The sequence below is a fragment of the Pleurodeles waltl genome, chromosome 12 (genome assembly GCF_031143425.1).
Source record: "Pleurodeles waltl isolate 20211129_DDA chromosome 12, aPleWal1.hap1.20221129, whole genome shotgun sequence".
Classification (NCBI taxonomy): Eukaryota; Metazoa; Chordata; class Amphibia; order Caudata; family Salamandridae; genus Pleurodeles; species Pleurodeles waltl.
The window spans coordinates 83323091-83338136 of NC_090451.1; the positions used below are offsets into that span (position 1 = coordinate 83323091).

At 41.5% G+C, this 15046-nt stretch overlaps 2 protein-coding genes across 5 annotated transcripts in view; both read left to right on the plus strand.

The window, feature by feature from the left end:
* The window catches only part of LOC138268224 (pneumococcal serine-rich repeat protein-like), a 179716-nt gene that overhangs the window by 38348 nt on the left and 126322 nt on the right, over positions 1-15046 (plus strand). For all 4 annotated transcript variants that reach the window (XM_069217676.1, XM_069217677.1, XM_069217678.1 and 1 more), the window contains exons 7-8: positions 4423-6948; positions 11725-11841. In XM_069217676.1, the coding sequence (XP_069073777.1) occupies positions 4423-6948; positions 11725-11841 (2643 nt within the window). The remainder of the gene's footprint in view (positions 1-4422; positions 6949-11724; positions 11842-15046) is intronic.
* LOC138267982 (pneumococcal serine-rich repeat protein-like) overlaps positions 13692-15046 on the plus strand; it is a 30050-nt gene continuing 28695 nt past the window's right edge. Inside the window, exon 1 of the mRNA XM_069217286.1 lies at positions 13692-13770. Coding sequence (XP_069073387.1) covers positions 13692-13770 — 79 coding nt within the window. The remainder of the gene's footprint in view (positions 13771-15046) is intronic.

The following is a 15046-nucleotide window of genomic DNA, read 5'->3' on the forward strand; positions in this document are numbered from 1 at the left end:
GTTTGTAAAGAAGTAAATAATGTGATTTAGGCACAAGTTGAGAAGGTGATATGTCTAAAATTATACAGTTTGATAAAGGGACAAAGCTAGGATTGAAACAGAGGATAAATAAAGCAATTCACCACGTTACCAACAGTTGGTATGTCTGGGCTGTACACATGCACTACTTTCAGAGGTCTGAGTTTTGTCCCTTGATACAACTAGTGGTTTTCAAACTTTTGACTTCTGTGGACCCCCACATTATTATTACTGGAACCTAGGGACCCCCAATGAATAATTGTTGGAATCTGGGGACCAGCCACACCACACTGAGTCATCACTGAAAGCGAGGGACCCCGGCCTAAACACTTGATTATTTGAAACGCAAAACAAAACACAAAGAATATGGAAACAAGCTTTCATCAAACACATAAACAAATGATAACATATTTTATTTCATTTGCACACAAATGTATAAAAAATAATTTTAATGGAAAGGTTGGTGCTTTTGTAAATTCAATTTTAGCCATACATCATCCATACTATGGCCCTCATTACAACTTTGGTGGGCGGCAGTGTAACCGCTGTGCGCCGCCAATGCGGCCGCAGTCCCGCGGTGGCCATTATGACATCCCCGCCAGCCCAGTGGGGATGTCGGCCGCAACATGGGAGCCGACTCCAAATGGAGCCGGCGGTGTTGTGGCCGTGCGATGGGTGCAGTTGCACCTGTTGCGCTTTTCACTGTCTGCTGTGCAGACAGTGAAAAGCTGTGTGGGGCTGTGCCAGGGGGCCCCTGCACTGCCCATGCCAAAGGCCCGCGACTCCCATACCGCCATGAAAAGGCTGGTGGGCAGCGCTGACCTGGCGGATTAAAACCGCCAGGTCCAACGTGGCGGAAAACCGCTGGTCCCGGCGGTGCGACCACAGCGCTTCAGCCGCGGTCGTAATCCCCGAGTATGCACTGCCAGCCTGTTGGCGGTGCAACCTCCAAAACAGCCCTGCCGGTCTTTGACTGCCAGGGTTGTAATGAGGCCCTATATTCTGTTTGATGCACCTGCAATGTTCCCACAAATCAATCTGAGGATACGAATTTAATTTTAAGTCTCCAATTTCAAATTCCTTAACATTTACAATATGTTTTCAAGTTTTCAATTGAACATTTAGCCACATTATTTAAAAACACTTTAATAATCTGTTAATATTTAATTTACTAAACAGTTGCGGACCCTCTGAAGAGGCTTTGCCCACCCCCAGGGTCCCTGGACCACAGGTTGGGAACCACCAAACTAGTGTAGGAGCTAGGAGACACGATCTATGACTGATTTTTATGATAACCAGTGTCTATATAAATGATTTTCCATTCAGAGTTACTGGCGCCTATTCACAAATGGCATTTCAGAATACGTTTAGTAGTGCTCCAGTAGTACTACTCAAGTACTAATCACAGCCCTACATGCCAAGACCTCGCCTCTCTTGTCTTTTTCTATGCAGAGATCTCCCTAACCTGACTGCAAGATCTCTGCACATGTAACCCTATGCTTTAGTGGTGAATGTAGGAGAGACGGGGAGAGTGGCTGGAAAATTGGGAAAACTTACTAGTATATGGGAGGGGCTTAGGGAGGCATACCAGCTGTTTACAGAGGGTAACAAGGGATTAAGGAGGGACAAACTCCAACCCACAATAGAGTAAGGATATTGCTATTCGCAAACTACTACAGGCAAAGATATCCCAAAAATGTAATAACTGTACTCCAGCTCAGACCTCAAGTAAGTTGTGTACGTACACCACACATGGCCAACCACTGGAATTGCAATATAAATTAATTTATTTCAGCCTTTTAAAATGTAGATGCACATTAAATGAAAATGAACATTTTACTGTAGGTGAGTTTTTAAAAGTCTTTAAACGAATAAATATACAGTAATGCAATATATCTAAATGTATTAATTCTAATAAACTTATAAGATGATAGTGGTCTAAAATGTTTTATTTGACCTAGATATAAAAAAATTATTGTATAAGATGTTTGATAAACTTCTTTAAATACCCGTAGACTTTCCCTATTCTTTATCCTAGAGAGATCTACGCCCCAGTGGCGGAGATCTATGCTAACTTTACACTCATAAATTATTCACCACTCCAGCCATCAGCGGTGGATCCAGGCAACTCTGTTCTTTAACTTTATACCCGCAAAGAGTAAAGAGACAAAGTAAAAAATTTGTTTCAGAGTGTGGGAGTAAATGTACATGTGAGTACATCTACACCTGTAAGTTACCTTTGTGAACAGAGTTCTACACATGTAAATCCCAGTTATGTGGACAGTTAAAAAATCTGGCATAGATCCATCTTTCCCTGGCCTACTTTGGACAACAGTGAAGTAGTGAAAAAAACATGCCCACCTCTTAGTGCTGGCATTACCTGTTTGCTGCTCCAAAACGAGCATCACCTTTTTGAGGAGTTATAGGATGTAAGCCATGTAAATGGGAAACAAACGCCATAATGGTAACATACAGATACTTTAGATTTGTCTTTTCTGGATTTTTAGTGCGAAAACACTTCCAAAAATAGGATGCAGAAAATCAACTACTTCTATAAATGATGGTATGTTTGAAATATGCGGAGCTTCAAACATGTTCTTAATAATGTAACTGATGGCTACATTATTTTGGTATCTCATTGGCTGGTCATTTTTGATTCTACACTTGAAAAACAAGAAGACACATCTGGCATGTCCTCTATTGGCTTCTAATTTAGGGCCAGATGTACCAAAGGGTTTTACCCATTCTATGTCTATGGGAAAAAGCTTTCATACATATGGTCCTTAGCTCCTTATCCCTTTTGTCACAAAAATTGAGGCGTGCTTGTATGTGAAACTGACCCCAAGAAAATAGCAATGCGTAAATACATTTTCAAACATAAATTTGTCGACTTTTGTTCATTCAAATACCTTTAATTCAAAGAAGCTGACTTGTACCTACAGATTTTATAGAGTAAATATATTTTCATTGAAGCTAGCAGTAAAGAGAGATCTGTTGTGTGCACCCATGACATCATATTTATCTGAACTAATAAGTCGCAATGCTAAATAAACTTTTTCAGCAGTGAGGTTTATAAGCCTCCATGAAGATATAACCTTTTTCCTTCAGTTTGAAATGTTCACTCTTATTAGCTACTTGGATAATCATTTTAATGTTTATATTATGCTTCATTGATAATATATTAGTATTGAACAAAATTTTGCCACGCTTACGTTTTAAAATAAAAACTATAATAAATTGTTACATTTAAAAATGCTTCTTTTTCCTTGAAAGTGTGAGGATTGTTTTGAGTTTAGTTAGTTCATAGGTTTATCTTGTAATTTTGTTGAATATAATTATTATATTGGAATGAGTAGCTGGAAATTAATTGTCATCTTTTGCTACTTAAATTTTGAATAAAGCTTTTTAAACATAAAAAATGAATCTTTCATAAGAGTAAAACATTATAGGATTTGAACCTTTTTTGTTCTGAAACATAAATTGAAATTCTCTACTCTTTCATGATTAAAGGCCTTATTTAGATTTTAGTGGGTAACGTATGCCATCACAAATGTGGCATATGCCTCATCCACCATATTACAAGTGCATTACAGTCTATAGTACTTGTAATATAGCAGATAGGATACCCAGCACGTTTTGATGATTATCCTGTGCACCAAACTCTAAATTAGGCCCTTCATTTTTTTCGCTGGTAGGTACTGATTAGAAGCCTTCCACCCTTTGTAAACATTTGTCCCATGATAGGGATTTGGAGATTCTTTTAGAGTTTTGGATAATCTGCAGTACAGAAAGTAGAGTCTTAGCTCGAGTTAACACTAGTGCTGCAAAAAAAAACCTTTAGAAGTTTTATTTTCCGCTTATGAAGCTGATGGTGTTTAGCCAGTTGAATTTAAATTACGGCAGGCTAGAAGAGGTTATGAGAAATGTACTTAATTTAGTGATGTGCTACCAATGATGAGGTAAATAACGGATGGAATGTTCGCTAGAATGAATGAGGTATGTGAGTGCGGTGTTCAGGTTAGCAGCAAGCTGGTTATTTTCTAGTACATATTTTATGTGAAGGACTTGATTTGTTATTAAGATAATTTGGGCTGTGAGGTTCTGTTGATAGTGAAGACGCTTCTTTGTCACAAAACAAAACTAGTGAGTGACTCTAAAGGCAAGTAACTCATTTTGCTGCAAAATCTGGCTTACTTTTGACACGTTTGACATGTTATGCTTTTCAGCAAAACCTATTTTGCTGGATTTTTCTTCTATTGCGTTTATGAAATTTGTAGCTCCTCTGACACATTTACTTAAAGTACACACAGTCTGTCGCTGGGTGATGTTTGCAGTTCAGTGTTAGTAAATATGCCAGTAGTGTTGGCCCCTTTGTAGACACTAATTGAAATGTATTTAATCCAGTGCCTATAACAGAAGAGATTATTAATCCGGTTACTGAAAAGCCAGTCGAACAGCTTCCGGTGAGAAACACGACACAGAGCCCAACCACAACTGCACCGAGCACAGCAACAAGTGGATCAACAACAAGTACAGAGTCTACTATAACGACTGCAGAATCCACATCAACACCTCTACAGAACACAATCATATCAACAAGTGAAGAGAGCACCACAACAGCTCCTCCTAGCGCAACAGCAGCTCAACAGACAGCAACATTGCCTTCATCAAGTGCAGAGACTACAGCAACCACTGCAGCAACATCAGCTACTCAAACCACGACAACATCATCACTAACTAGTGCAGAGACGACTACCACATCCACTGCAGTAACCACAGGTCCACCGACAACAACAGCAATACTTTCAATAAGTGCAGAGACTACTGTAACAATTGCAGAAGCCACAACTGCAGCAAGCACCACAACAATTGGATCAACAAGTGCAGAGACTACTTCAACAACTGCAGAAACCACAACAACACCTGCACAGACCACAACTATATCAACGACAAGTGCAATTAGTACCACAACAGCTCCTCCTGTCACAACAGCAGCTCAACAGATGACAACCACAATGCCATCATCAAGTGCAGAAACTACGATAACCACTGCAGCAACAACATCTGCTGGCACAACAACAGTATCCATGACTAGTGCAGAGACTGCTACCACGTCCACTATAGGAACCAGTACTGCACCATCCACAACAATACCAGGACCAACAACAAGTTCAGAAACTACTATAACAGCAGGATCTGCCACTTCAACAGCAGCTCCGACAACATCTGTACCTACAAGTGCAGTGAGTACCACCTCATCTCCACCAATCACAACAGTAGGTCAGCAAATGATAACAACAATGCCATTATCAAGTGCAGAGCACGTAGTAACTACTGCAGCAACATCAGCTGCCACAACCAACATAACAGCACCACAAACAAGTGCACAAGCTACCACATCCATTAAAGGAACCACAGCACCACAGTCAACAACAACAATAGGATCAACTAGTGCAGAGAGTACTGTAACAACTGCAGGAGTCACAACTGCACTGAGCGCCACACAAATTGGATCAACAACAAGTGCAGAGACTACTATAACGACTGCAGAAACCACAACAACACCTGCACAGACCACAACTATATCATCGACAAGTGCAATTAGTATCACAACACCTTCTGCTGTCACAACAACAGCTCAACAAATGACAACCACAATGCCATCATCAAGTGCAGAAACTATGATAACCACTGCAGCAACAACATCAACTGTGCCAACAACCATATCACTGATTAGTGCAGAGACTACTACCACATCCACCATAGGAACCACTTCTGCATCATCCACAGCAATACCAGTACCAACAACAAGTTCAGAAACTACTTTAACAACAGGATCTGCCACTACAACAGAAGCTCAGACAACATCTGTAACTACGACAAGTGCAGTGAGTACCACCAAATCTCCACCAATCACAACAGTAGGTCAGCGAATGACAACAACAATGGCATCATCAAGTGCAGAGACTGCAATAACCACTGCAGCAACATCAGCTGTCACAACCACCAGAACAGCACCCCAAGCTAGTACACAAGTTACCACATCAATTTCAGGAACCACAGCACCACCAACAACAACAACAATAGGATCAACTAGTGCAGAGGCTACTGTAACAACTGCAGGAGTCACAACTGCACTGAGCACCACAATTGGATCAACAAAAAGTGCAGGGACTACTATAATGACTGCAGAAGCCACATCAACACCTGTACAGACCACCACAATATCAACAACAAGTGCAGTGAGTACCACAACAGTTCCTCCTATCACAACAGCAGCTCAACAGACAACAACACTGCCTTCATCAAGTGCAGAGACTACAGCAACCATTGCAGCAACATCAGCTGCTCTAACCACGACAACATCATCACTAACTAGTGCAGAGGCTACTACCACATCCACTGCAGGAACCACAGCTCCACCGACAACAACAGCAAAAGGATCAACTAGTGCAGAGACTACTGTAACAAACGCAGGAGCCACAACTGCACTGAGCACCACAACAAGTAGACCCACAAGTGCAGAGACTACTATAATGACTGCAGAAGCCACATCAACACCTGTGCAGACCACAGCGATATCAATAACAAGTCCAGTGAGCACCACAACAGTTCCTCCTATCACAACAGAAGCTCAACAGATAACAACACTGACTTCGTCAAGTGCAGAGTCTACAGCAACCACTGCAGCAACATCAGCGTCTCCAACCACAACATCTGCTCAAACAACAACCACAATGGCAACATCAGCAAGTGCAGAGACTACCACAGCAACTGCAATATCACTAATTAGCGGAGAGACGACCACACCCATTACAGCAACCACACCAGGAGCCCTAACATTTGTGAAGATGACGACCCCAGCAACACCATCTTCAGGGACCACTTCAGCATCTCTCATGACTGCCAAATTGCCAACATCTGCTGCAGGTGAGAAAAACTGTTTTATGCCATCCATCGCAGGGATTATGACATGTGCTTCAGGGAAATTTTCTTTTCGGAAATAATTATGGTACTTGGGATTGAAGTCAGAATGTGTCATATGGGTTTAACAATAATATTTATTCCATCCCTGCAAATAAATTATTGTTTCTTTCTAGTACTTGCATATCACACAGCAGCATCTAGTGACATTCTTCAGTAGTAGAGACTGATAAGATTTTACTGAATTTTAAAAAACATGCGCCTATTTTTATTTTTTATAAAGTTTAATCACAGTTTAGTTCTCGGTTTAGTTAGGCTCTGCTGAAGTTTGCAAAGAAGTAAAGAATGTGATTTGTCTAAAATTATGCAGTTTGATAAAGGGACAAAGCCAGGATTGAAACAGAGGATAAATAAAGCAATTCACCACGTTACCAACAGTTGGTATGTCCGGGCTGTACATATGCACTACTTTCAGAGGTCTGAGTTTTGTCCCTTGATACAACTAGTGGTTCTCAAACTTTTAACTTCTGTGGACCCCCACATTATTATTACAGGAACCTAGGGATCCCCAATGAATAATTATTAGAATCCGGTGACCAGCCACACCCCACTGAGTCATTACTGAAAGCGAGGGACCCCGGCCTAAACACTTAGGGGGTCATTCTGACCCCGGCGGGCGGCGGTCGCCGCCCGCCTGGAGGGAACCGCCGAATGACCGCACCGCGGTCAAAAGACCGCGGCGGCCATTCTGGCTTTCCTGCTGGGCCGGCGGGCGACCGCCAGAAGGCCGCCCGCCGGCCCAGCGGGAAACCCCCTTCAACAATGAAGCCGGCTCCGAATGGAGCTAGCGGAGTTGTGGGGGTGCGACGGGTGCAGTGGCACCCGTCGCGATTTTCAGTGTCTGCTTTGCAGACACTGAAAATCTTAATGGGGCCCTGTTAGGGGGCCCCTGCAGTGCCCAGTGGCATGGGCACTGCAGGGGCCCCCAGGGGCCCCACAACACCCGTTCCTGCCAGCCTCTTACACCGCCAGGAACAGGCTGGCGGGAAGGGGGTCGGAATCCCCATGGCGGCGCTGCATGCAGCGCCGCCGTGGAGGATTCCCTGGGGCAGGGGAAAACCGGCGGGAAAACGCTGGTTCCCCTTTTCTGACCGCCGCTGTCAGAATTGCCCCGGAAGCACCGCCAGCCTGTTGGCGGTGCTTCCTCTGCCCTGGCGGTTTCAAACCGCCAGGGTCAGAATGAGGGCCTTAATTATTTGCAACGCAAAACAATACACTAAAAATATGGAAACAAGCATTCATCAAACACATAAACAAATGATAACATATTTTATTTAATGTGCACACAAATATATGGAAAATAGTTTTAATAGAAAGGTTGGAGCTTTTCTAAATTCAATTTTAGCCATACATAGTCCATACTATATTGTGTTTGATGCACCTGAAATGCTCCCACAAATCAATCTGAGGATACTAATTTAATTTTAAGTCTCCAATTTCAAATTCCTTAACATTTACAGTATGTTTTCAAGTTTTTAATTGCACATTTAGCCACATTATTTATAAACACTTTATTAATCTGTTAATATTTAATTTAGTAAACAGTCGTGGACCCCCCGAAGAGGCTTTGCGCACCCCCAGGGTCCCTGGACCACAGGTTGGGAACCACTGAACTAGTGTAGGATTGTGCAGTATTGAAGCTAGGAGACACGATCTATGACTGATTTTTATGATAACCAGTGTCTATATAAATGATTTTCCATTCAGAGTTACTGGGGCCTATTCACAAATGGCATTTCAGAATACGTTTAGTAGTGCTCCAGTAGTACTACTCAAGTACTAATCACAGGCCTACATGCCAAGACCTTGCCTCTCTTGTCTTTTTCCACGCAGAGATCTCCCTAACCTGACTGCAAGATCTCTGCACATGTAACCATATGCTTTTCTAGTGAATGTAGGAGAGACGGGGAGAGTGGCTGGAAAATTGGGAAAACTTACTAGTATATAGGAGGGGCTTAGGGAGGAGTACCAGCTGTTTACAGAGGGTGAGGAGGGTTTAAGGAGGGACAAACTCCAAACCACAATAGAGTAAGGATACTGCTGCTCGCAAACTACTACTGGCAAAGATATCCCAAAAATTTAATAACTGTACTCCAGCTCAGACCTCAAGTAAGTTGTGTACGTACACCACACATGGCCAACCACTGGAATTGCAATATAAATTAATTTATTTCAGCCTTTTAAAATGTAGATGCACATTAAATGAAAATGAACATTTTACTCTAGGTGAGTTTCAAAAAATCTTTAAACTAATAAATATACAGTAATGAAATATATCTAAATGTATTAATTCTAATACATTTATAGTATGATAGTGGTCTAAAATGTTTTATTAGACCTAGATATAAAAAAATTATAAAACATCCCTTAACTTTAATATTTAAGAAAAAGGAAATTTTTACTATTTGTATAAGATGTTTGATAAACTTCTTTAAATACCCCTAGACTTTCCCTATTCTTTATCATAGGGAGATTTATGCCCCAGTGGCAGAGATCTATGTTAATTTTACACTCAGAAATTATTCACCACTCCAGCCATCAGCGGTGGATCCAGGCAACTCTGTTCCTTAACTTTATGCCCACAAATAGTAAAGAGACAAAAGTAGTAAATTTGTTTTAAAGTGTGGGAGTAAATGTACATGTGAGTACATCTTTGTGGACAGTTGAAAAATCTGGCATAGATCCATCTTTCCCTGGCCTACTTTGAACAACAGTGAAGTATTGAAAAAACATGCCCACCTCTTAGTGTTGGCATTACCTGTTTGCTGCTCCAAAATGAGCATCACCTTTTTGAGGAGTTATAGGATGTAAGCTATGTAAATGGGAAACAAACACCATAATGGTAACATACAGATACTTTAGATTTGTCTTTTCTGGATTTTTAGTGCGAAAACACTTCCAAAGATAGGATGCAGAAAATCAACTACTTCTATAAATGATGGTATGCTTGAAATATGTGGAGCTTCAAACATGTTCTTAATAATGTAACTGATGGCTACATTATTTTGATATCTCATTGGCTGGTCATTTTTGATTCTAGACTTGAAAAACAAGAAGACTCATCTGGCATGTCCTCTATTGGCTTGTAATTTATCTCCTTATCCCTTTTGTCACACAAATTGAGGCATGCTTGTATGTGAACCTGACCCCAAGAAAATAGCAATGCGTAAATATATTTTCAAACATAAATTGGTAGACTTTTGTTCATTCAAATACCTTTAATTCAAAGAAGTACCTACAGATTTTATAGAGTAAATATATTTTCATTGAAGCTAGCAGTAAAGAGAGATCTGTTGTGTGTACCCATGACATCATATTTATCTGAACTAATAAGTCGCAATGCTAAAGACTCTTTTTCAGCAGTGAGGTTTATAAGCCTCCATGAAGATATAACCTTTTTCCTTCAGTTTGAAATGTTCACTGTTATCAGTTACTTGGATAATCATTTTAATGTTTATATTATGCTTCATTGATAATATATTAGTATTGAACAACATTTTGCCATGCTTACGTTTTACTCCACCCGATATTTTTCCTTAACTTTTCATAAATAGTTCAATTTAAAAATGCTTCTTTTTCCTTGAAAGTGTAAGGATTGTTTTGAGTTTAGTTAGTTCAGAGGTTTATCTATTAATTTTGTTGAATATAATTATAATATTGGAATGAGTAGCTGGTAATGAATTGTCATCTTCTGCTACTTACATTTTGAATAACGTTTTTTAAACATAAAAAATAAACCTTTCATAAGAGTAAAACATTACAGGATTTGAACCTATTTTGTTCTGAAACATAAATTGAAATTCTCTACTCTTTCATGATTAAAGGCCTTATTTAGATTTTAGTGGGTAAGGTATGCCATCACAGATGTGGATGATGCCTCATCTACCATATTACAAGTGCATTACAGTCTATAGTACTTGTAATATACCAGATAGGATACCCGGCACGTTTTGATGATTATCCTGTGCACCAAACTCTAAATTAGGCCCTTCATTGTTTTCGCTGGTAGGTCCTGACTAGAAGGCTTCCACCCTTTGTAAACAGTTGTCACATGATAGGGATTTGGAGATTCTTTTAGAGTTTTGGATAATCTGCGGTACAGAAAGTAGAGTCTTAGCTCGAGTTAACACTAGTGCTACAAAAAAAAAACCTTTAGAAGTTTTATTTTCTGCTTATGAAGCTGATGGTGTTTAGCCAGTTGAATTTAAATGACTGCCGTCTATAAGAAGAGGTTCTGGGAAATGTACTTAATTTAGTGATGTGCTACCAATGATGAGGTAATCAACAGATGTGATGTTTGCTAGAATGAATGAGGTAGGTGGGTGCAGTCTTCAGGTTAGCATCAAGCTGGTCTTTTTCTAGTACATATTTTATGTGATGTATTTGCCTTCCTATTAAGATAATTTGGACAGTGAGGTTCTATTGCTAGGGAAGACACTTCTTTGTCACAAAACAAAACTAGTGAATGACTCTAAAGGCAAGTAACTCATTTTGCTGCAACATCCAGCTTACATTTTACACGTTTGACACGTTATTCTTTTCAGAAAAACCTATTTTGCAGGATTTTTCTTCTATTGCGTTTATGAAATTTGTATCAGCTCTGACACATTTACTTAAAGTACACACAGTCTGTTGCTTGGTGATTTTTGCAGTTCAGTATTAGTAGATATGCCAGTAGTGTTGGCCCCTTTGTAGACACTAATTGTAATTTATTTATTCCAGTGCCTATAACAGAAGAGATTATTAATCCGGTTACTGAGAAGCCGTCCGAACAGCTTCCGGTGAGAAACACGACACAGAGCCCAACCACAACCACAAGAAGCACCACACTGATGACAAGTAAGAACTTTTACCTATTCTTCATTATTAAGTGATGTGTTGTATTGGTTTGGAGCTTGTATATTCCAGTATGAAGACAATTGGGATGGCTGCTTTCCTTCTATGCTTAGCACGCATGAGCTGTATACATTTGTGTGTAATTTGGATACTTTTGTTTTCTGCTTCAAACTGGTGTAGGTGTGCACCACTTAAAGCACTTGCTATCTATAATCAATTTGGTGCCTTGTATTGTAAGACCTGACCAAGAAAAGAGGGAACCTGTGTTAGTGGTGTGTGATCCAATATATTTTGTGTTTTGCCACAGTAGCAGAGGCCACCACCACAAGTACCACATCACCTTCAATGTCACCAGAAATCACTACAAGCACTGCAACACGTACAACAGAATCCCAGACAAGCACCACCACAGCAGCACTCACTACAATAAAATAGACAGACCATTATAAGTATTGCAACATCAGCACCAGCACTTAGGGCAATCACAAGCATTCCTGTATAAATCACAGCATCAGAGGCCACCACAAACATTTCTATGCCTACCACAGCAACAGAGACCACTGCAAGCAATGCAACACCAACCCCAGTAGAAGAGACCACTACAAGCACTGCACCATTGACCACAGCAGCAGAGACCAAACCTACTACAGAAGTAACAGAACCTTCCACAGCATTAAGCACCTCCATAGGTAATGTAGCATATTGTAGCATATTCAACAGCAAGTGAGACCAGCCCAAGCAATGCAACATCGGCACATGGGATGACCATGACTATGATCACTGCACTGAACCATCAGTAGCATTAGAGACAACAACTAGCACTGCCGTACACCTAACAACCGAAGAAATAGCTTCAGCTGTATCTGACTGATCGAATCTTGAGGAGCCAGCATGAGCACTGCCACCTATACAGCAGTGGCAATCACCTCCACAATCACTGCAGCACCTAAAACAGAAGTTGAGAACCTTGCAAGCACTGCAGTGTCTGCAACAGGGTCAAGTGACTACCTTAGGACATTAAGTACCTGCCACAGAAGTAGAAGTTACACCAAACTCTACTGTGCCAGCCACAGTAGCAGTAATCACTACAAACCCAGAAGTTGTGTCAACAGTAGCAAAGATCACAAAAAGCACTGCAGCAACAATCACAGAGAAACTACAGCAGGCCCTACAAGCTGTTTGCCGCTCCAAATGCTGTGGAATCCACCACTTTCGCTGCATAGCGGTAGAGATTACAGAGAGCACTGGAGCTGCTATTACTGTTGCAGGGAGCAAGTAGCATGAGATCACCTACCGCACCATCAGGAGCCATTACACCTGCTATAGCAACCAAGACCGACACAGGCCCTGCACCTGTAGTAATGCCAGCAAACACTTCAGCACAGAAGTGGTTGCACTATTACAACAGGAGAAAGCATTCTGGAAACCACAGCAGCTGCAAGGAGGATCTCAAACAAGGCATCACAATCCACAACAGTACATTATCACACCTGCCGTAGCAGCAATGACCATAACACGCACTCCTGTACCTCTTTCACAACAATTAAGAAATCTACTACTGGGGAAGAACCCATCAGAAGTACAGGAAGCCCTACCAGAAAAACAGAAACAAAATGTCTATAGCATCAGCAAAGGTCATGTCCACTTTACCACTTACCACAGCACAGGGGAACACCATGAGTACTATAGGATATAACACAGACAAAGAACCTACCAAAAGTGCAGCCAGGCATTACTCAGCAGCCCAGACCACAACAGGCACTGTAACTTTTACAAAAGAGGATACGAAAGGCACTGCAAGAAATATTGTTGTAGGGGAGGCTATCACTAATGCTGCATATACAGCAGCAGACATGACCCCAAAAACGCCAGCTCCTGCTCAAGCCTCAGAGACGACAACACCTATTACAGAAGCAGCAGCAACAATCACAAGTACTGCAGCACCGAGTTCCTCATCAGAGCACCCAACAAGCCCAGCAGCGTCTGCATCAGCACCAGAGACAGCTATTGCACCACACAGCACAGCAGTAGAGACAGAAACAACCACTGCAACACCAACCACATACTAGGGAAACGCACAAGTACTGCAGCACTTAATCCAGAGTCAGAGACCACAACATGCAGAGTACCTCTTATTACAGGATCAGGGATGGCTACAACCACTAAATCAAGCAACATAGTCGTGGAAACTGCAAGCACTGCTGCATCACCTACAGTAGCGAAGATGATTTTGAGCACTGAATGACCTACTAAATCTGAAATAATCAGCAAATACACAGCAGCACCTGCCACAAGAGAATTTGCCACATCAAGCCCTGAGGCACCACATACAGCAGCAAGGACTACCACAAGTACGACAGCCTCTACCAAAAGAGAATGGACCCGCACATGCACTTCAAGATTTACAACACTGGTGAGGACCAGAAGCACAGCAACTACTGTTAGTATATCGGAGACCACCACAAGTATAGCTGCAAGTAACACTGCATCAGTGAATACCACAAGAATTGCAGCTCATATTCTTGGATCGAAGACAAGCACAGCAACATCTACCACAGCATCATTGTCACCCAAAAGAAGTATTACTTACTTGCAAGAATCAGAGACCACATGTCAGAGAGCACTTACCAGAGCACAACAAGAAATAGAGCAGCAGTTTCTATTCCAGCATCAGATACCGCAACAAACGTGGCTGCACTTACAACAGCAGCTAGAACTGCATCCTCAGCAGCTACAGCTGCTCCGCAGGCCCTCACATACCATTTACAACACCAGTTGTAGACCACAAGCAATGCTGTATCTATTGTAAGATCTGAGACCACCACAGATATGACACCACCCACAAAAGAAGCAGCTAGTACTGCACAATATACCCCTGCATGCACTGTTACATCGACAGTATCAGAGAAGACTACGAGCACTGCAAGAGCGGTTAGGATAGCGATAGCAACAACAAATACTAACACACTGTCTGCAACAACTGCAAGGACTCCAGCTAATACCCATGCATTAGAGACAATCACAGAAATAACACCCACAGCAATGGGGACAGCCACTGCAGCACTTTTTCCAGAATCAGAGACCACAACATGCCAGGTAGTACTAAGCAAAGCAACAGAGAAAACCACAGGTACCGATGCCCATGCCGTAGCCTCAGAGACCACAGTAAGAACAGCACCAGCTACCATGGAATTAGGAAAGACCACAA